The following is a 22,708-nucleotide window of genomic DNA, read 5'->3' on the forward strand; positions in this document are numbered from 1 at the left end:
AGAAAATCTTCATGCAAGTGCTACTCAAGCAAGACGAAACACCAATTGTGTTTTACAGATTGTGTATTTTAATTGTGTGCGATCTGAGGCCACAGGAGACCCTGTGGGGAAAGAACAGTTTCAGGTAGAACACTGGGGCAGAGCAGAGCTGTACAACAGCACCTTTATTCATTCCACTGGAGCAGACCAGGAAGCTTTTCCCTGGGGATGAGAAACAAAGCAGACAAACAGGGTAGCCCATCACTGCTGCTTCCCATGGATAATTAAACTCTTAACTCTTTGAGGTCAAAACACCCAAGTGCTCAAGTTAAGTAACGCTGCTATTTTACTGTACTGGGTTGGTAGCCTGTTGTTTGTGCCAGTGAGAAGAGTAAGACAACAAACCATTCTTTCAAGATTAGAGATTCCCTGTTTTTTTCCAATGTTACAGCTTTCAAGGATAAGCAGGAAAACACCCTTTTAAAAGCAACTACTCTAAAAAGTTGCATACAGCAACCTGCCCTTTAAAATCAAGTAGTCTGTAGGTACTGCCCCAGCTAGATTGTGATTTTTGACATCTCTTCTTTAGCAGTGTTACACACTCAAATAAGAAGCCTTATCCTACAAATAAAATCCCATCCAAAGCAAGTCAGAAAACCATTTGGGTCAAATATTCATATCAAGTCTGGTTATTTTATTTTTCATCTGTGCAGTCAGTTAAAAGAATAGTTAACGATGAAAACAGACAACCACCGAAGCTTTAGGTACAGTATTGCAACACTGAAGAAGTGACCACATTGAACACATTCTTTATGCTGATCATTTCCAAAAATAACAGAAGAACACACACACACAGGTCTAGTTCAGTGTAAAACCTCATATTAAGCAGCAAGTTGCTCACAAATTGCAGCACAGTATATGGCATTTACTGCAAATAGCTACAGCAGCAGTGCTTAGTGGATGAACTGCATAGACTTAGCCTTATGAGCAAACATCAAATCACCACGATAATAAACTTCAGTGGCTCCCTAAGAGATCTGAATGATGCAATTCAGCGTGAACAAAATTGTCTACACCACTCAAATTTTAGCAATAGGCTTTGTGTTTTATCCACCAGTCTACACTGTTTTTTCCAGCCTTCATTGCAGTAACTGTTTTCAATGAGCTGTCACATACAACATCAGCAATTACTGCTTATGCAAAGTTACACAGCCCCTGCAACAAAGGTGATATGACTGTATTTAAAATAAGAATCCAAAATACATTCAAGAGAAGGGCTGCAACAATAAGGCAACAGACAAGTTTTAACAATAGACCCCACTAAACAAGAAGACCAACTGTGTAACCTGTTGCTTTCATAAGGCTTCAGACTTGATTGGGTCGATTCAAAGCTAAGTGCTTACCCACCAGTAACATTTCAGAAGTACACTGGTAAAAATATTCAAAGACATGAGTACATTGGACTGCCAGCAATCACAACCCAGGTCTTGTCACAAATATGCTTTGAAACGTAGAGCTTTGCTTTTACAGGTTTGCATGAAGTGCCCTGTACAAAGATATCATTACAGACTCCTTTAGGAAAAATTATGATGCATTGACAGAAGAGATTAGCATTCCACAATTCTTCCAAACTGCATCATATAAGCCTTTGGCCTGCTTCTTATAAGATCATTAAGTTACACACTAGGCAGACAGAGTTGCCGGCAGCTATGTCACAGCAACGTTAAAAAAAACAGTATCAGTTGTTTAAAAAAAGACCAAAAATAACTTTGGGGAGTGAAATATGCACCTACATACAGCAAGGAAGGTAGAAGGAACTTGTTTGGCTAGAGTAGATGAACTGCCCAGAGGTTCCACATCCATCTTATTGCATATTTGATCAGTGTTAGCATTAAAACCCACACAGGTTTTTCCTTCATTATCTTGCTCCAGAGTCTTTATTCTTGCACCTTTAGAGCTGTTCCTGACTAGCAGGTCTATTGATGCAACTTCACAGCTCTTCACAGCTACTAGAAGCAGAGGCTGGGTTAAATGTTACTTATCTAAGCTGAAGATGCTGCAAACACCAACCTTTTGTTATCTTCTGTGCACTAAAATCTAGGTAAGAGTGAAGTGCAGTGGAGTGTCAATATCCTACATCAGGACACACAAAAAAAAAATCTTGTTTGTAAGCCTACATTAGCAAAGCTCAAGACAAAGAAGCTAAAGGTGTTTCTTATGAAAAAAGTACCAGCACTTGGGTAGCACTGCTAGACTGAAATTGTCATCATGTGGAAAGACAGAGATACAAGAAAATTGTGACATTAAGTTGTGCAAGGCAAACAAGTGGAAGCAGCAGGGAATAGAATCTGATTGCCTTTGCTCAGTTGGAATAAATAGGAATTTTACTAATTAAAAAAAAATAAAAAAAAATCATCATTAAGCATTCCCTTGCCAACAGAGAAGGTAGAAGAAGGAAACTGTCAATATATCTTTCCACATGTGTTTAAAGAGTATGTGCACATACTGCCTGATCATGCCTGAAAATGTAACCCTGTAATACAAAGCATGCTTATACACACATGCTAGTAAACAAAACAGACTTTTAGATTCCAAAAGAACATCAGGGCTGATCTTACCTATTTTAATACTGAAACAGCCAAATCATTTTATGAAGTGAAAGCTCTCATTAGCTTCAGAACAGTATTCAGATGCCAAATTAAAACAAAGGCACTAAAAGAGTGCTCTTTTGCCAGACATAGGCTTACTTGACAAAAAACCCAAATGATGCTTTTAGGCATAGAACTGAACTAAACCTCAAGTCTGGAAAGTCATAGGTTTAAGCTTCCTAATAGCTGGAAGAGCAAGACCAATTTTGTAGTCCCATTTAAGATTTTATACAGGGAACAATGATCCAAGCACCAACAAATATCCGAGCTTTGAAAGAAAACTGAGGCAGCTCATGACCAGACCTGCTGGTATTTCTCTCTCACACACACATCAGAGGTGGTACATGCATGTTCTTCCTCTTTCAAACCATCTTATGCATCCATATTCAGAGATGTTAATTAAACAGTAGTGGAGCTCTTCATTCTGAACTGCAACACCAAAATAGCTGTTCAACTCGTTCTCCACAAAACACAGGAGCAACTGCTTATTACCAGTAAAAATCAGTAAGTCCTCAGCAAACATGAGGTACCAAATTCATTGCTATAACACTATCAAAGTGTCACAGTGATGTCTACCAAACTGGTCACAATGCCTTGACTGGTTCCAGGAAGGAAGTTGTATCAGGTGCCATGTACCTGATGCAAAGGTGTAGCATAAACTAGAGAAGTGCTTAGTATCCAAGACCCAAACATGACACTTCAGAATACTAATCAGTGAGTACATAACCTAGGCACCTTCCCTCCTTCAACACAAGTTGGATGTAGAGTAAAAGATTCAGGAAAAAAATACAGATACCTAGCAGGGCTGTTTAACCTGTAACCCTTCTTTAGCTAAACCCAAGAAAACAGGTCTTACTACTCAATTCCTTTTTTTTGCCTTTTTTATTAAAAAGGAGATAATAAAAACCTCCAAATCATGTGCATCTAACATTGATTTTTTTTCATATTTATACTTTTTATATAAGAACATTACTAAAATCTCACTTCAGAAAACTTTCTAAAGCAGGATATTCTTTCAACCATTTTTCAACTTCACATGCATTCTCAAGGTTGAAGAAAAATATATATTTATACATAACTAAGGAAATAAAACTCAATTCCACTATGTGTAGTTACAGTGCTGTGAAGAAAAAAAATAATTTAGAAGCCGTTTCAAGTGTGAAATGTTTACTATGTTCAGACTAACGTAAAGGCTAAGCCTATGGTGCAGGACCTGTTTTTAATCTGTGTGCAGAGATAGGAGCTACTGCAGCTCAGCATTTTTCTGACGGAGGTTTCTTTCCACCCTTTCCTTCTTCCAGTATTCTCTGACTTGCTGCTGAAGCCCTCCCTGAACCTCCACTGAAGTAGCACACACTGTAGTTCAGAAGCAAAGGTCCATAGGTATTAATATTACCTCTTGAGTCAGTCTTTCAGTAAGATCAAACCACTGAACGACACAGTGCAGAGGTGTTTAACCACTCAGACTTTGTCAGAAGTTCCACGGACCACTTTAAGTCGTGTCTTCTGTATGGACCCTTCGCTGCCGAGCAGATTTCTGTCTGCTTCTCAGAGGCGAGGGTGGAGTCTCCTGATCGGCTTCAGTCTCTGAAGGCTCCGTGTCTCCCTGCTGGGACCCCGTATCACCTATCAATTCTCTCAGGAATTTGAATTTGGACAAAAACAACTGCCAGACCACGTACCAGCCTGCAGGAGGAAGAAAAAAGGTACTGCTTAGTTACTTCATATAAAAAAATGACAATCAGCACTCAGACAAAGGATACCAGAGAAGAGAGAAAAAACTTTATTGGCTCTCGTTCTCTTATTGTCAACTCTAAACTCCACAACACACACGCTCCTTTCTACATTTTTGTAAACACCAAATCGACTTGGTCTTTGTCCTCATCAGGAAGTAAACACTGAAGTTCCAGGCAAGGATCTACATATTCCAAATACTACTGCCACAGCAAGCAGGAGGTGGGATCATCACTGCACAGATCAACATCTCAAATGTCAGGAGAAAAGAAGCTTCTGTGATTACACCCAAAACGAGGACTAAGGTTTCACTACACAGACACTGTAAAAAGGTAGCATTAGAGTTTAGTGCCAGGCTCTTTTTAGTGATGTCCAGTAATAGAACACGGGGCAACAGGTACAAACTTAAAACATAGGAAGTTCCACATAAACGAGGAAAAGCTTTTTCACTGTAAGGGTGACAGAGCACTGAACAGGCTGCCCAGGGAGGTACTGGAGTCTTCTTCTCTGAAGACATTCAAAGCCCACCTGGACACGTTGCTCTATGAGGTGCTGTAGGTGAGGCAGGGGGGTTGGTTGGACAAGATGATCTTTCAAGGTCCCTTCCAACCCCTAACTTTCTCTGAGCTTCTACCCTCACGCAGCAACTGCATCATTCTGAAAATCACATTTTAAGTGATGCATCACATAATCACTACTATGCACATCTGCAGATATCTTTAAATTAATACCATGTTTTATAACAAATCCTATTTTGACATGCATGTGGTCTTCCTTATGTTTGCCAAAAGGCCACAATCCCCCATATTCAAGGTGCCCCCTCACCATGCCCAAATGGTTAAGAGATGGGTTAAAAATGGATTAAGAGACACCCCATTACAAACATTAACATCCTCTGGTAAATTTATGTTCTGCTCCGTTTCTAAAATGCTCTGAGTGCCAAAACCATGCAAGTGAAGAGTTGAGATGGTCACTTTTCTAGAATGTCTCTTGAAAAAGACTTAAGAACCAGCTTCTTCCTTCTCTTGAGTAAGTGCTTCTATAACAGGTAGCAAAAGAACTTTAAAAAGCAGATATGAACACATCTAAACCTAAACAAAGTCTTCCTTTAAAAAGGTCTCCAGTATAGGTAAAGAGAGACTGGAGTTGAGACCTAATGATATTCCTTTCCCTCTAGCTAACCAGTCAAGTTTCCTCATCCATAGAACAGGAACATAAAATTCAAACAGCTCTTTGAAAATGTATGTTATTTAGGCATCATTTACAACAGCAAAAAAACAGCTGTTTTGCTAGAGCTATAAATTAATACTCCCATTTTCTTGCTAACTTTTCAAGCCTATACTGCTGACACACAACTATTAAGAGCCCAACTGCATAGAGCTAGGGCAACTCTCACTCCCAAATTACACAGCTGTCAGCAAAAACAGACTTTCAAGTGTGGGCAACTAGGGAAGAGGAAGGAAAACTAATAAGAGGCACTTTTGTAGCCACAGCACCAATATTTTTCTTCCTCTTCTGCAATCAGTCACACCAATATGAGCAGACCCTCATGAATGGTGAAGAAAGATCCCACCCTTTCTGTCACTCCTGGAATACTTCTGCAAACCTTTACTTTCCATAAATTCTCTGCTGCTTGGGCAAGTTGGAGGAAAGCTTTCATATGCCAACCTTTTAGGATCTAAATTAATTCTTAAGGCTTAAACCAAGTATTTCCTTTTCCAAGTATTTTCCTTTCCATCTTTAAATGACTTGTGATGAATTTGAATCTGGTGTCCCACAAACAATGTAAAAACCCCTGCACCTAGAAAAACACCTCAGATGTCTGGGTTTGGCACTTGTTTTCCAGATCCAGAAAAAAAATTGTAGCAGCATCTTTCTGAAAGTTGTTTCCATTGAGGGGTATTTTAGGTCTCTAGGACTTACAATGCTGTGTGCATTCAGAAGACCATAAACCAATGCATTATTTTAATGAGTCCAAACATGATTAGAAGTATAGAAATCTCCAAAAGACATGCTCATTTCTAGTCTGCATGGGAAAGAAAATGCATTAAATATTTCCAGTGAATATAGGGCACTTGTAAGAAAGGGAGAGCTAAAGAGAATATTACAAGCCATTTAAAAATGTCTTCAGCTCCCTAACTCATTGACAGAGACAAAATTTGAGGCATTAGACTTAAAAGTACATGAAAAGCATGTGGTACGTTCTACTAAAGCCACTTAAGCATACATGTGGAGGGGGGAACAGCTAAAAATGGTTTGGTTGGATTTTTGAGTTTGGTTTTTTTGTTGTTGTTGTTTGTTTTGCTTTTTGTTTTTTCTTTTTTGGTGTGTGTGGGGGTGTTGTTTGATTGTCTGGTTGTTGTTTTTTTTAATGCTACCTAAACCACCTTCAAAGTGAATTACCACAAAACATACACATCACTTCCAAATAGCACCATGGAGGAAGGGAGAAAAGCCACAGATATTCAGGGATTTCCCAAAACAGTTATAGGACACTTTACAGAAGCACAACTTGAATATATTTGGTATAAATAAATACCCTGTTAAAGGAAGTTTTTAAATTTAGGCTAGATAAACCAGACCACATGCTGCTTCTATCACTGCAAATAGGCCACTTGACACGCAGAATTACTATTGGGGATGGGGAAGAAATACTGAAAAATATTCACAGTTCATCCTTAGATACTCAAGAAAAGCAGCATTATTTTTGTTTTCCCTATTTTGTCCAAGTATCCAAACTACAGGATATTATAAACAAACCTTACAGCTTTCTAGCCCAAAACTACAAACAAGGCAGTGTAAATAAATCAGCCAACAAGACTGGATATAGTTGACAAACAACCAGACCAATGATAATACAGGTGAAACAAACCATGGTGCACTGAAAATAAAATTACAAGCAGCTTAGTAATAATAGCAGGAGAGCAACCAGGCTTGAAAATTAGATTTCAAAACCTCACAGGATCTCCCAGCCTTTATAAGCAACATTTTGGTACAGGGTAATGAAAGTAGAAACATTTCTTTCTCTCATGTGATCTAGATGCAGTGCCAGCTGAAATGGAAAGTTAAAAAACCCCAAAACAAATTGAATCAAGATTGCCCCCTCAGCACCCTTCAGGTGACTCCCTGTCACCTCATTGTTACCGAACACTTAAATAACAATTTCATTAGAAATAACCAGACTACTAAACAAGTTATTCTGGGTAAGAGAAACTCTACAAAACAATATCAACTAAATACACCATTAAACCAAAGCACACACACGCAAGCAAAGCCTGGAGGCAGATTCACAGTACTGAGTTACTTCTGCATTTTCTATTAACTCCTCCGCCTAACAAGAACATTGCAAAATGGTAACACCCAACATGATGCCATACTGAAGAACTGCAAGTTACACAATAAGGTATTTTTAAAAAGAAAATAATTGTGAAGTTAATTCAAAGCACACAAAAAAAGGAAAAAAGGCATTTCTGTGCATTCCTGCCTTTATGCAGCTGAGTTTAGCTTTACAGCTCTCCCGCTGGAGAGCTTTTCCTGGACAGGTAACTGACACCGACTCAAATGCTTTTACTTTGTTCAGGTAAGCTGCTCCCAAAGAAGTCTTACTGGTTTAACCTAACCACACACACAAGATATTTGATCCAAATCAGTCTTCCAGTGCTTGATTTTCTTTAGCCATTTGATTTATCTTTTCAAATCACTCTTGGCTTGGCTGAACCTGTGGAAGTCAAACAGCATACCCACAATACATCTTCAGCACACCAGCAGTGATGACACACAGACATTTCTACATTAATTGGTGAAAGAAGTTGCCTCTCAAAGAAGTACTGTTGGATCTGGCTTACGTGAGCAAAACACAGAGCAGGGGTTCCAGCCCTTGGTGTAGCAGGTAGTTAAACCCAAAGAGTCAGGAAATACTGTCTGTCACAAATCAGTGTTTTGTATTCGGGCAAAAGGGCAGCTCTGAGCCTTGCAGAATTGAGGCTCACTAAAAGCTGGGAGCCACTGTCTCACCTAACATGCCACAGGCAGGTGCCATCAGTCTGTCAACCCCTCTTATAAATCATGATGGAACCAATGTGTTTATGAAGTTGAGACTGTGAGCCAAAGCCTTTTCCTGACTCATTCATGGATGTACGCAACAGCTATGCAACATCAGGATGTTAAACAGGTTCTATGATTTGATTATGCTTCATTAAAGCTACTTTTTCTGCTACTGTTAACAGCAGCTCAGTTTGCTGTAAAGGGTGAAAAAACCACATCTGACTGCAGCGTTACTCCCCCTCAAAAGGTGAAGGGTACAAGACTCAGGTATATGTATTTAATTCACTTTGTACTGGTTTGTAGGCAAAAGCTAACGGAGGGGGTTCTTTACTGGAGGACGTCTTCCTCTTCAATTTGAATCAGGAAGAGCAAACAAAATGAAAAATACAGGGATAATACAGACTACTGGGGGAAACCAACCTGTCTTGTCTTAGGTGAATTAAGAAACTGAAACCAGGAAAGAAGGTGGTGCCATAATGGTACAAGACAGAATCTGAATATCTGGCTTCTATTTCTGACCTTACTATGACTTCCAGTGCAGTCTTGCAAGATCATTTTGTCTCTGTATCCCAACTGACTTGAAAACAGGATGCTATTAGGCTAGCACATGAAGACTACTTTAGAACTGGAGTGTAACACCAAGGTGAATGTTGCCTGTATTCAAAAACTGAAGCATGTGTAGCAGCAAATCTTAAGCAACTCTAGCTGTAAAAAAGGAGCTCTAGATGCTAACCTGAGATTTGTGAGAAAAGGGTTCTACTCCAAGCTGTGTCAGATGTCTTGTGTGACCACAGATGAGTATCTCTAACGCTGTACTGCTTTTAAGATGTAGATGATATACTGCCCTAGTGGGTAACTTTGCTACGGAGAAGATGAGACTGATGGGAAGCATGTACTACTCTGATAGTAGAATAACAGAAGACATCAGGAGATGGTGTTTGGTTCTACTCACATCCTTCAACCTAGTCCTGTTTAATGCAACACTTCCATATGCTGGTTGCTGACTAAAAGGAAACTCACTCTGTCCTGATCTCCCATTTCTAACCATTTCAAAACTCAGATTTGAATTAAAGGGCGTTTTCTCTGCTAGTCTAATCAAGAATGACTTTTCTTTTGAAGTATTTTAGGTTATTCACTCAGTGAACAACAGTTACAAAACTGTTTATACAAAGCATTAAGGAAAAGATATCCAGGTGGAATTTAAAGCTCAAGTATTTTCCCATCTGCAACTGAATTCAGACTTAGGAAGAAAATCACACATTTGTTCCAGGACTTTGAGTTACATGGTTCTCGTTTTAAGGTCATGTCTCAAACCACATCTCATTAGCCTCTCCTGCCAAATGAGATGAACACTTCCATCTGTTCCATTGAAGGCAATTCTGCAATTTCACACAGCTCCACAATTTACTACATTGGGAAAATAAAACAAATGCAGAGGTAACCAGCACTCAAGTTCACCTTGACTGGCATTTTATCTTATCCTACATCCTTGACTATGCACGAGTTCCTCCCATCTGCAGAGGCACCCAGTATACACAAAAGTAGCAATGGGACCACCAGAGAGAAACCAGAGAAATAAAAAAAGATGGGAAAAAAACAACAAAAAAACCCAAGTGGAAGCAAGTTACCTTAGTCCCATCTTTAAAAGAGCAAATGAAAAATTGCTACGTTTACAGTCCCACTGTGGCTTCCATGTCAGATGTGATCAGTTGACAAAGAGAGATGTAGATAGCTGCAAGCCTTCCACGCTTCCTAACAAATTCAGATTAGCAGTGCCAACAGCAGCAACTGCTGCAAGCATACAGAAATATTTAAAAGAAAATCAGTTCATGTATTCAAAGTGCTTTTATAAGCATAAATGCCTAATTCAGGAATAGACAGTTGCTTTTCACATAGCTGAAGAACTGGTCCAGATGACTTCTGACAGTTTGTGATTTTTCTAGCGAAGACATGAAATTCAAGTGGTAAAATGAAGTGTTTTGACCATTAAGTTTTCACAGTATTTACCACATCATATTTGTGATAAGCAGCAGAAATTCACATGAACCTAGAATGCCTCCTGGATATACAAGTCTCTTGTTCTCTGCAAGCATTCACAGTATGAGCCCTTTTATAAGGCACTCAAAATGCAAGTTACAGCTCTGTAGGGTCTTGACCGTCTAAGTCCTTTTCATAAGGCTGTTTCACTACCTCTCATCAGATGGCTGTGTCAGCTTCCTATGCTCAGTACTTATAAAAAAAAATTGCCAAAAGTTCTAATACTGTTGAAAGTGAAACACAATGAAAGATTCAAAGCAAAGTATTCACTGAGCCCAAGTTGAATGCACAAGATGGAACCCCAAACTGCTAAATATTCATAAAACTCAAGTAATTTATTAATTACTTTTGCTCTCCCTAAGCAAGGACACCAGAGAGATGCTCAGGTTAGCAGGCAAAGCTAAAAAGCATTTCAATTCCATTTGTCACACACAGAAAAAAGCAGAAAGGCCTGAAGAAAATTACCCTTGTTTCAGATTTTGAACAGCATGTTGTAAAATCATTTCATCTTTCAGCAAAAGAGTAACCAAAGATCTCATATATATACATATATATAACATAAAAACGCCAGCAAGTACCATGCTTCACCTTCTAAATGATTAAAAGCGGCCAGACAACAACTAACAAGCATACAGAACATAAGAAGAAACACCCACTGAAGTCACTGTTTATTCTCTAACAATGGACAGCACAGGATGCACAGAAAAAAAAAGCACAAGACCAGGGAAAGGGTACAAGACTCACTCTCATTCACCCTTGAAGTCCCAGTTAACAAAATTTCACAAGTTCCCTTACCTGAGTATTAGCACTATGGCTCAAAGATGTTGACCCTTCTTCTTCTATGAATGTATCATTTAAAGTTTCAACATCCAAAATACTCTTTGTTAATTAGCTCGCCATTTATTTCCCCATTGTGTAAAAGATAAATTTTTCCTTTAAGCCTATTGCTTGGTCACTTAGCTTTAAGTACTCTAATTCCTCTGTAAAGAGTAAGTTCCACAACCATTCCTAATTCACCTTTTCTATTTACTCAGCTTTATAACCACTATCCTTCCTCCAGTCACTTATTTTGAGGCTAACCTCAAACCTGATCTAACCTAGTTAGAGTGCCTCATGCAGAAATCATTACGTAGCTCTCATCATCCTATCTATTTAAAAATAAACTAGGATTTTATTTCTTTTTAATAAGGTAATACACTTTAACAAGAAACTCCACCATTTGAGACACTGGATTCCTCCTGAGACAGTAGATTCCTGCAGCAATACAATGACCTTTTCTATTTTATTTTAAACTTTCAGCATTTGATTTGTTTATATCCTTACCACAAAGAATTAAACAGATATTTTGAAGAAATGACTGCAATTACTTCAGCTAATCATTTTTTTTGGATACCAACATCTCAGTCTGAAGCCATTTTATATCCCTATATAAATTACACATGAATACATTTCACACTTTTTATAAGCAAGCATTGCTCCATACCTCTTAATACTTAATTTCACTTCCCACTTTACTAACCAATCCCTTGACATTGCAAAATCTTTTCACAATTCTTTGCTGTACTGGCCACAACTAATAACTTTTTAAAGTATTAAATGTCTGCAGATTCTTAACTTGGCTCCCTTGGTTTTCAAAAATCGCTTAAAAGTCCGCATGTTCTGCCATCTTCTCTCAAGTCTTCCAATACACGTTTTAGCATAGTTTGAGTTTGGTGGTATTTTTTAGGGTGTTTATTTTGTTTGGTTTTTTGTTGTTTTTTTTTTTTTAGATGTTTAAATACAATATACTGATCGTACACTGCCGATTCTTTCCCAATGCAAGTCTCGGCACGTAAGAAAAACCAGACAGCTTCTCAAGAACTGCTCTTAATCCGTTCCAGCTAACAGATGCCAAAAGCTGAGGGGTACCAACACAAGTTTACTTCTTCCATTCAGTGGCATTTCAGCCCCATGTACAATCTGTGCAGAGCGGGTGCTCAGCTGTCCGTTCATTAAAAAAATAGCTGTCAGCTTCAGATGTCACCGAATTAAGCTCTGGGAGCCTTTCCACGCTCAAAATTATATTGGAAACAAAGAGAAAGAGGCACTGTGACCCACGCACGGTGCCCTTTCAGTTTCCTCCGTCAATCTGTGCGACGGGGAAGCCCCAGAGATTGTGAAAGCGGGAGGGAGATGGAGGGGTGTGGGGTGAGGGTGGTGGATACGGGCACGGTTCACCGAAGCCGGAGGCCATCCCTCCCGCATCTCCTCACCCCGCACCGGGGGTAGCGGGGTGGGACTCACCGCACAACATGAAGAGCAGCACGCAGGCCAGGGTGGCCACGATCACCAGCAAGGTCAGCCCGATGCTCTGCCACATGGTGCCGGCGGCAGCAGCAGCGGGGGACGGAACGGGACCCTCCTTGAAGACGCCTCCCCGCCGCGGCAGCTGCTCGGCCGGGCTGGGCCGAGAGCCACCGGAGGCCGTCAGAGCCCGCCCAGGCAGCAGGGGCGGTGGGGGCCCGGTTACCCCGCAGCGGGCCGCCTCAGGCGCCGCGGGACTGAGGGGAGAGCAAAGGCCCGCCGGCGGCTACCAGAAGGCGGCCGCGCCCCTCATCGCTGCCCGCTGCTCCCCGGGAAGGGAGGGGGCAGCTCCGCGGCCCAGCCGGGAGGGCGAAGGGGAGGCAACGAGCCGGGCTGAGCGGGAGGCGGCGGCAGCCCCGTCCCCTCCCGCCGCTGAACAACCCGGCGCCGGGAGCGGCGGCAGAGGGGCGGGACGGGGAGGGGCTCCACTCGCGTTGGCGGTGACGCAAGGGGACGGAGCGCTTTGCATGCTGGGAGTCGTAGTTCGCATCCGCTGGAAACGGCGGCAGTGGGCAGGCGGCCGCTCCGCCCGCGGGGACAACAACTCCCGGCGTGCCCCGCGCTGCCCCTCGGTGGCGCCAAACGGCGCCCGGGACAGCCCTTGTCCTCCCGCTCCCGCCTGGGCCGGCTGAGGGGACGGCGGCTGCGACTCCGCCGGAGTGGGGCCCGGTTCCCGGGAGCGGCTGAACCCCCGCAGTGAAACCGCTCCCTCCCCGGGAAAGGCGGGGATTATGGCAGGCAGGGTGGGCCGGGTGGGTGCCCGGCCAGGGGCTGCGGCCTCTGACGGCTGCGTGAGAGCAAAGGGGAGCAGCCCGTGTGGTAAAGTAGAGGTGCGGCCTTGGGTGGAGCCCTGACAGAGTGTTCCCCGTGGCGTGGTTTTAGGTCAGTCGTGAAGGCGAAGCAACCTGATCTCTAATTGCTCTTTCTCCCTCTTGTCATTGCTGCTCTTAATTTCCACCTTTTCCATCGATAAGGGGGCAGCAGGGCTGCCAGGTCTTCACCAATGCAGCGGTTTTACATCTTTGCCACCCCGGCGTGGATCAGATTTTGCATGACCTTGGTTCTTGCCCTCTTTTGACATTGTAGCAGTGCATCAAAGTTGGTCTTTCCCTCTGAAGAGAAATCAGAGGAAATAGTGTCTTCCTGGAATCGTTCTGACACGGACTTGGCCTTGAGCAGTGGCATAAAGTTATAATCTAATTTTGTAGTGCAAAAGATGCCCATTAGTCTTTCTAAAACTACTGAAGCTGTGTGTTTAAATCCATTACTACAGAAGCCTAATTAAGATGTTACCATTGCAATGAGGCATTAGAGAAAGCTAATACAGTTCACCTTTTTATTTCCTTTTTATATTATTTAGCATACTTAAAAGGGGAGATTTTAAAAATTCCTACTGTGTTTCATGCATATTGAGCATGCTGCAAGCCCCTTCCTTTCAACAGACACGTAAAACAAATTTACCTCCACACGCAGCCACCCAACTACAGCCTTAAATTTGCTGTCACTTCACCAGATCAAACCAAGAGTTCTCCCTTCCATTCCTAGCCTTTTCTTTCCCTGCCCTGTTTAATAATCTACCTAACACACTCATCATGTCATTTGCTACTATCATTTAACTTGAAAGATCTTCTGTTATTTCTCAATAACTTTGTACCTTGGTGTTACCTCCCGACCTTAAATTGTCACTCTAGTTCAAGCCTAAGCAGTTGCTACCCATACTTAAGGGAGACTTCTTTATTCCAGACAAACAGCAAGTCTGCAACCATCACTACCATATATGAAAAATAACTTTAAGTTTCCTCAGGTTCCCAAGGCAAGATTTCCCATTCATGAATGTATGTCAGCTACTCACAGGCACATTCTTGAGGATGTCATTGCCAGGAGAGTTTTACTGTCCTGTAGTTCTCCCTTCTTGTCCTTGTGGAAGATAGGAGTGATCCTTGTTCTTGTCTGCTCTTCAGGAACCTCTCCCAGTCACCACTTTCAGAAATAAATGAGACTGGCATCACAAAGACTCCCTTGGCACTTAAGGACTCCACTTATAAGGCCCCATGGACTTAGGTATTGCCAGTTTGTTGAAGTTCTCCCCATCCTGGTCCTCCTCCACTCAGGGAAAGTCCTTCTTGCTTCAGACCTTCCCTCTGTTGGCCTGAGACTGCTTAAGGCCTGCACGAATGATGTGAGAAGTTTGAACATCATAGGAAAAAGCATTAAATGTTGAATATGGATAGTATGCCATGAACAAGTGTTGGAAAACATTGGATACAGGCCTGTAAGTTCATCAAGGACAAGCACATGGTCTGGTGCTTGGGTTGGGCAATCCCAAGCATGAACTTTTAGAAAAGAACCATACCCACATTGTAGCTCACTTATCCCAAATGCATTGTCATTGGTATTGGTACAGATTTCTGGCACATTAGTACATCAAATGTTACCTGGTGGGATGGGTATGTATGTGTTCACGTAATTTAACTTTGATCTGAAGAAAAGTCTTAGATAAAATACATATAGTGTCTTTTCATAATTTTTAATTCAGGTGGAAATCTGTATACATGTTTCAGTTGACACAACATGTTCCAAGTGCCCCAAATAAAAGGCTTTATCTCACATATCAGGAAAAATAGGATAATAAAGATTATATTCACCAAATGGCTGGAGGAGAAGTGTTTCTCCTCTTTCCTCATGGCTTGGGTACAGTGTAACACCCACAGTTACCCCTTGCTTGTGGGGTTTGAACTTCTACCTCCCCTTATAGTGCTTCAGCCACTATGCTAGACAGTATCTTTTAGTTGCTTGTTGCCTGCTCTGGGAGTTCAGGAAAGAGGATGATAAGGTCATCAAACAACAAAGGGAATGCAGCACAAGACTGGTGAGCAGGCATTTAGAGGACTTCTGTCAAGTGCAGCTGTAAGTGAGTGCTCAGCACTTTGACATGTCTGCAGTTGGTTACCTTCAGGCAGACAGCAGAAGGATGAATGAAATCATGGGTGAGCTGTAGAAAACCAGACCATGGGTGAGCTGAAAGCAGCAGCATTTGACAGGTTTCCACAGAGCAGGAAGGCCACACAATACTGCAAATCAGAGAGCTAAAGATCAGCAACAAGAAGAAAACTGCAGATGCTGAGGGTACAAACCTTATTTTCAGGGTGAGAGCTGATGCATCTAGACTAACCAGTTGTTTCACAGCAGTTAACTTTTGTTTAAGTTTGTGTAACAAGACAAAGTGAGAGATTATTACCTGTCCTTCACCAGGGAGAAGACTGAGTCTGAAATACACCTTTGAATTATCAACTGACTTAGGGTGTGTCCCTTTCAGCCTCTTTTTCATCTGGGGAAAATCTCATCATTGCCTTGGAGTTAATTAATTTATTCATAGCACAGCTTTCACTGATGTCAGGTGCAGGTGTAAGTCTTCAGCACTTTGACAAATCTACAATGTTACCTTGAGGCAGACAGCAAAAGGAAGAATAAAATCATGGATGAGCTGTAGACAACCAATATTTAAATGACCTCCTGTAACTGCATAGGAGTTATGTAATATAAGGAATGTATTATAATCCTGAAAGGGGATTTCAGGGACTTTAACGTGTTTACCTTCTCTCCTTTTCCGAATCCTTGAATAATTCATGGGCTTCTGTTTCTTTATTATCATTCACACCATGCCGTGATGAAGCAGGAGTCTCGCTGAAGGCTCTTATTGTAAAAAATGATTATGCACAAGAAGAACAAGTTAAAGTAATCCAGGGGGGTTTTGTCTCCTATTTTTTTAATCCTTCTAGTGGCATATACAATACCTTTGAAAGTAAAACCATGACAATTACCAGAGCCAAAACAATGCATAGGAGCTTGACTGCCTATCACTTGTATCCCAGAAGGTAGCCAGATAGTGACAGTTCATACAGATCTTACAGAGCCCTTCTGTTCAGGATGCACCTGGTGACCTCCTCCCTGCTATCTTACTTTTGGCATTAATAGATTACTATTTCATAGAATCATAGAATCATAGAATTGGCTGGGTTGGAAGGGACCTCAGAGATCATCAAGTCCAACCCTTGATCCACTACTGCTGCAGTTACCAGCCCATGGCACTGGGTGCCACATCCAGTCTCTTTTTAAATATCTCCAGGGACGGAGAGTCCACCACTTCCCTGGGCAGCCCATTCCAATGTCTGATCACCCTCTCTGTAAAGAAATTCTTTCTAATATCTAACCTCAACCTCCCCTGGCACACCTTAAGACCATGCCCTCTTGTCTTGTTGAAAGTCGTCTGGGAAAAGAGACCAACCCCCACTTGGCTACACCCTCCTTTCAGGGAGTTGTAGAGAGTGATGAGGTCTCCCCTGAATCTCCTCTTCTCCAGGCTGAACAGCCCCAGCTCCCTCAGCCTCTCCTCATAGGATCTGTGCTCGAGTCCCTTCACCAGCCTGGTTGCCCTCCTTTGGACCTGCTCCAGGACCTCAATCTCCTTCCTGAACTGAGGGGCCCAGAACTGGACACAGGACTCGAGGTGTGGCCTCACCAGCGCTGAGCACAGGGGCAGAATCCCTTCCTTGGACCTGCTGGCCACGCTGTTCCAGATACAGGCCAGGATGCCATTGGCCTTCTTGGCCACCTGGGCACACTGCTGGCTCATGTTCAGCTTCCTGTCAATCCAGACTCCCAGGTCCCTTTCTGCCTGGTTGCTCTCTAGCCACTCTGTCCCCAGGGCAGGAACACAAAGACCAGATGTCTTCTACCCCTTTCCCTCTCTGTTACACCTTTATGCATCACACTGTGAGCTCTCTGGGGAAAGACTAAGGTGCAGGTCATGGTAGGATCATGGTCCCAGGCTGGGACCTCCGTATGTGTCCCTAACACTCCATACTCGCTGGTCTGAGAGGGGTCATTCAGATCCATCCACAATTCACAGCAAGTTAACCCCACCAGACTCCTCAGAGGAGGAACAGCCCATCTAAATGTGGTCTCCTGTAATAACTTAGCTTCAGGTTTTGGTTCAAAGCCATCAGTTTTTTTCTCAGTTCTTGGCTGGTTTCAGGGAACAATGTGGATTATTTATATCAAGGATGATAAGCATAAGAGGAATGAGAAAATTCTGTTTACTTAAATTTAGGAAATACCAAACTACAATTAAACTGTATCTGTGACTGCAGCCAACGACTTTTCCTGGACACATTATAATTACATTCCCGCTTTAGCAAAGCCTTGAAGAGTAATAGCAGCAGTATTACTTTGTTCCGAAAGAGGGTGCTAAAGAATAACTTTTATTACAAAAACTCCCAACCTGCCCAGTTGTTCGACTCGGTACTTCCTCTAGCATAAGTGTACTGTAGCTTAATTTTTCTTGTTTGTGCTCACGGCTGGCAATTTAATACAAGTTGTAGCTTTAGCTGAACAGAAAGTTTACACTACCTGTACTTTTTTAAAAAAGAAAAGCATAGAAAGAATGACATTCTAGGAAGAAACAACCATACCAGAGCAAAAACAAGACAAACTTTCGAACCTGTTTTGTTAAATTGCAAAATGTTTTTGCTTTAGCCTGGTTACTCACATTTGATTCAACACAGCTGTATTACTGACAGTTCTTGAGCATTCAGAGTTAACAAAAATTCTGTCACGTCAATCTTGTAACTTGCTGTTACGTCACCAGCAGAACTGAGATCTTTAGGTACATAACCATTGTTCTGTGTCAAAATTAGAAAATTAATGGATAACAGAAGAAAGATAACCCACTTTCATCTGAGGTTGCTGCCTAGGGAATGAAGAGACTTTTTTGCCAGTGAGATGGACAGCTGCTATTGACACAACAGTTTAGTGAAAGAGGCAGGTCCTGAGTTTAAATTCCAAGTTTTGGAAGAGATAGTGATCAAGAGCAGTGATTGCCAATGGGGGAGATAGCTGATTTCCCTTTCCTTTCTCAAACTTAAACTTTATCCTGACTGAAACTCAGCAGGAGCTGAGAGTTGCTAATAGATGGATGATCAGTGCTCCCTTGTCCAGCCTGCTTCCTCTTGAGCTGCAAACCCAATGGGATCTGGCAGCTCTGAAGTCATTGCAACCCAAAGGTGCTCTTCCTAAGAGAGAGAGATATTAAAAACCTGAGTGGATGCAGCCCTGGCTGAGCAACTGGCTGTAGGTGGCCCTGCATGGGCAGCTGGGCTGCACCAGACGGCTTCAGAGGTCCCTTCTGACCTCAACCTGTCTGTTGTTCTGTAGGTTGGGTGATGTATGATGAGATCCAACCTACAACGACCCCTGCACCAGCGAGGCTCAAGCTAATGCCCCATGAATTTACACTGTGAAGAGGAGTTTTGTGCAATAGTAGTTTTGTACCAGCATCGCCCCAGAATGAAGTTCTGTTTTAATTGCATCCACTTACTCTCCTTGTTTCCAGGGAATTTCAGCTGGAAGTAAGCAATTCAAATTTTCCACTTTGACTTATTTTTCTGCTTTTTCTCTCCGCAGAACATGCTGTTCAGCAAACACTCAAAACGAATGTGGCAGAGGTCTGCTGTGCTTAGTGCCCTGGATCCAACTATATTCATGGCATTGTCCTCCATAAAAACCAGGTGAATCCAAATCCTGCCACAACCCTTAAATCTCCAAATTCAGGTCATCAGATAGGTGTTAAAAATATCTGTAATACTATTACAGCTTCTTCTAGATGCCGCCAGAATCCTATTTACTTCCTATGCTTGTCTTCATTGGAGACATTATTTTGATAAAAAATAAAATTGCTGCTACAGAAGGAAACTACATTAATCAGTATTAATACAATGTGTAAGTTACAAAGAGCTCAATAAATCAGAGATGTTACATCTTTACCAAACTTGAACATGTTTCCTTTCTGTTTTAGGCAAAGAAAAACAAGAACAATAGAAAAAAGTGGTTTCTATTACCATGTTCTTAGACCTGGATTTGGCTTTGCACACTAGCTCCAGCCTTTTTGGACTAAAAAGAAATGGGAATAAAAATTGTGTGGCTAAAGCATTCCAATGCACTGAGTGACTACCATTTTTGTCTCAGTCAGCTTCCAAACTGCTCCTTGCTCTGCAGCACCTGAAGAGTAACCTCTTGGAGAAAGAGGACAATTTTCTCCTTTGGGCACAGAAAGGGTATAAAAAAGGTGTTTCTCTTCAATATTTCAAGATGGCCTGTAATAATACAGTAAGACGTAAATGAACAGCCTACTAAAAAGTTGAATTAGAGCAAAGTCTGGCAGGTCAGTCTCAGAAATTCCAGCTGTTCACTGTAGACTAACACCCTGGAATTTGGACGCTGAAGCAAACAAGTCTGCTTCTATAAAAGTGGGCTAGAAGTCACATGAGGACGTGCTTTTGTGATAAGCTTCTGGCAGTATAATTTCTGAGCAGGCAGGCAGGCAGCCCTGGGGAGATAACCATTCTCACAGCCTGTGGAGTCTCTCTGCTCCTAGATCCAAGAGGAAGCAAGTGGTGAAACAACACGTGGGCAAAGAACTTACCAGGAAGGAAGACTTGAGGTACAGAACATCAGCACTACATTTTGGACAAGTTTAGCCTATCTATACACCAAGCATGCTTTAGTTTGTTAAGGTGTTCCCTGCCCTGCACCACACAAGGTCCCCTTTCCACTGCTTGCGCCACTGAGACCAGGAAAGACTGTTCTCTGAGCTCTGGTCAACAAAACTCTGAACTGCCAGAACTGAGAGGGAAGCAGCGGGAGATCATGTATGAACATGTCATTTTTCACAAGTTTTCATTTAGAAAGTACAATACAAATTAAGAAATTTAAGAAAGATTATTTTGATTTCACATGCAAAAAATGCTTTCTTGAAAATGGGGAAAGAAGCAAAGCATTTTCAATAAGCCTTAACAGTTTAAATAAATGTTTTATAGGAGATGCAAGACTTTGTTAACATTTAGAACAAAACTAAGTTTTAAAGGCATGAAATTTTTTGCTTCTCCCCCCATGCTTCTTTCCTCCTCCTCACTGACTTTTTTTATTTCTTGTTTATATCAGTGGCAGAATTGTGACAAGGTCAGTAGGTCCTTCTCTGTGTGACTTTTGCCTCTCCCCTAGCCTGCCTGAGTAAACATTTGCTTATCAATTCCTAACAGACGTATCTCCAGGGAGTTGCCACAATCAGGTGGCAGGTCAACATTGATTTTACTTTCTCACAGTGCATGGAAGATTCAGGGTTTCAGGTCAGAGAACTTCAACTGCAAATAGAAGCATTGGACTATTGACTGAAGCCTCTGTTAGAACCATTGAATCGTTTTGGTTGAAAAAGACCTTTAAGGTCATCAGGTCCAACCAATAAACCAGCACACTGCCAAGTCCACCACTAAACCATGTCTCTCAGCACCACATCTGCAGGTCTTTTCAATATCTCCAAGGATAGTGACTCCACCACTTCCCCAGGCAGCCTGTTTCAGTGCCCGACAACACTTAAAAAGAAAGGTGAAGAAATTTTTCTTAATGTCTAATCTGAACATCCCCTGGCACAACTTGAGGCTGTTTCCTCTTGTTCTATCCCTTGTTAATTGGGAAAAGAAACCGAAGCCCACCTCACTACAACCTCCTTTCAGGCAGTTGTAGGGAATGATAAGATCTTCCCACAGCCTCCATTTCTCCAGACTGGACAACCCCATTTCCCTCAGCTTCTCCTCAACAGACGGGTGTGCTGGACTCTTCACCTGCTTGCTCCTTGTTAAATACAACAGAGATACACCAGGATCACTGCCCCTGCATGCCCCCAAGCTGACCTGCCAACGGAGAACCCTCGGAGCTGAGTCTTGTCCAAGGCCGATGGCCTCTGTCCACTGATGCCTCGGGGAGGGGGGGCGGGTGGCACATCATCTCTAACCTCACCCCTTCCATTCCCCTCTCCCCGCGGTTCTCTCCACCATCCCCCGATCCTCTTTGCTCTTTGCACTCTACCCTTCTCCTATCCTCCCAGACGATCCAAGCGCAGCCGTATCGCTTCCCAACATCCCCCCTTCCCCTTCCCCTTCCCCCTCCTCCTCCTCCTCCTCCTCCTCCACCTGCCCCTCGGCCGCCGGCGGGGGCGGGCGCGGCGGAGCCGGGGAGGAGGCGGCGCCTTATAGCGCGGCGCGGCGGCAGCGCGGGCAGAGCCCAGCCGGCGGTACCGGTACCCTGGACAGCGCCGCCGCCATGGTGAGTGTCCGAACCATCCGCCGCTGGGGGACAGACCCTACCCCGACCCACCCTCCCCACGGGATCATCACCCACACACACACACGCATGCACACACGCACATACACACGCACACACACATACACGGTCACATATACACGCATACACACACACACATATACACACATACACGCACACACACACACACACACACATATACACGCACACACACTCACATGTACACGCACACACGCACACACACACACTCACATGTACACGCATACACGCTCGCTGCCCCCGGGGCTGACCGCGAAGAGCCGCCGCGGCTTTTCTCTCCTCCTTGCCCCCCTCTTCTGGGGCCGCCCTCCTCCGTCTCAGGCCCCCCCTGCTCCTATGGGTCAGAATCGGGGTGGGCTTTTTCTTTTCTTTCTTTTTTTTTTTTTTTTTGGGGGGGGGGGGAGGGGGGAGCATGCGTGACCTCAGCTGCCCCCACCCGGGTGAGGGACGGGAGGGAGGGAGCACCGTGCGCGGCCGTGCGAGGCAGAGAGAGAGCTGAGAGGCGTGGGGGGATCGGGGTGGAGGGAGTAAGGCATGAGCACCCACACCCCACCCCCCAACCCCGGGCGTGCGGGAACACCCACAGCCCCCCCCTCCTCCCCCCCTGCTCCAAGCAGGTGCATTTTTGTCTCTATTTCGAGGTGCGTTTGAGCGTGTTACATAAACAGATTATTCCCCAGCGGTGTGTTAATAGAAGCACTCGTGGTAGTCATGCAATCTGTGGAAAGAAA

At 43.1% G+C, this 22,708-nt stretch overlaps 2 protein-coding genes and 1 long non-coding RNA gene across 3 annotated transcripts in view; 2 read left to right on the forward strand and 1 right to left on the reverse strand.

Moving 5' to 3' along the window:
- Positions 1 to 652: 652 nt before the first annotated feature.
- Positions 653 to 13,193, reverse strand: SMIM13 (small integral membrane protein 13). The gene is made up of 2 exons (XM_071736450.1): positions 12,726 to 13,193; positions 653 to 4,313 (listed from the first exon to the last, which is right to left on the reverse strand). Exons 1-2 carry the CDS (start codon positions 12,799 to 12,801, stop codon positions 4,120 to 4,122), a joined length of 270 nt encoding a protein of 89 aa, XP_071592551.1. The 5' UTR covers positions 12,802 to 13,193; the 3' UTR covers positions 653 to 4,119.
- A 77-nt stretch (positions 13,194 to 13,270) lies between these two features.
- On the forward strand, positions 13,271 to 20,302 carry LOC139792711 (uncharacterized). The gene is made up of 3 exons (XR_011724362.1): positions 13,271 to 13,667; positions 19,248 to 19,351; positions 19,639 to 20,302. It is a non-coding gene; the product is annotated as an uncharacterized lncRNA (long non-coding RNA).
- Positions 20,303 to 21,802: 1,500 nt separating this feature from the next.
- ELOVL2 (ELOVL fatty acid elongase 2) overlaps positions 21,803 to 22,708 on the forward strand; it is a 48,308-nt gene continuing 47,402 nt past the window's right edge. Inside the window, exon 1 of the mRNA XM_071736459.1 lies at positions 21,803 to 21,941. Coding sequence (XP_071592560.1) covers positions 21,939 to 21,941 — 3 coding nt within the window. The 5' untranslated portion in view covers positions 21,803 to 21,938. The remainder of the gene's footprint in view (positions 21,942 to 22,708) is intronic.

The sequence above is a fragment of the Heliangelus exortis genome, chromosome 2 (genome assembly GCF_036169615.1).
Source record: "Heliangelus exortis chromosome 2, bHelExo1.hap1, whole genome shotgun sequence".
Classification (NCBI taxonomy): domain Eukaryota; kingdom Metazoa; phylum Chordata; class Aves; order Apodiformes; family Trochilidae; genus Heliangelus; species Heliangelus exortis.

Coding starts and splice junctions, on each gene's coding strand:
- SMIM13 (XM_071736450.1), bottom strand. CDS start 12,801: ATGTGGCAGAGCATCGGGCTGACCTTGCTGGTGATCGTGGCCACCCTG. Junction 4,314..12,725: donor GCTGCTCTTCATGTTGTGCG/GTGAGTCCCACC, acceptor TTCCTCCTGCAG/GCTGGTACGTGGTCTGGCAG.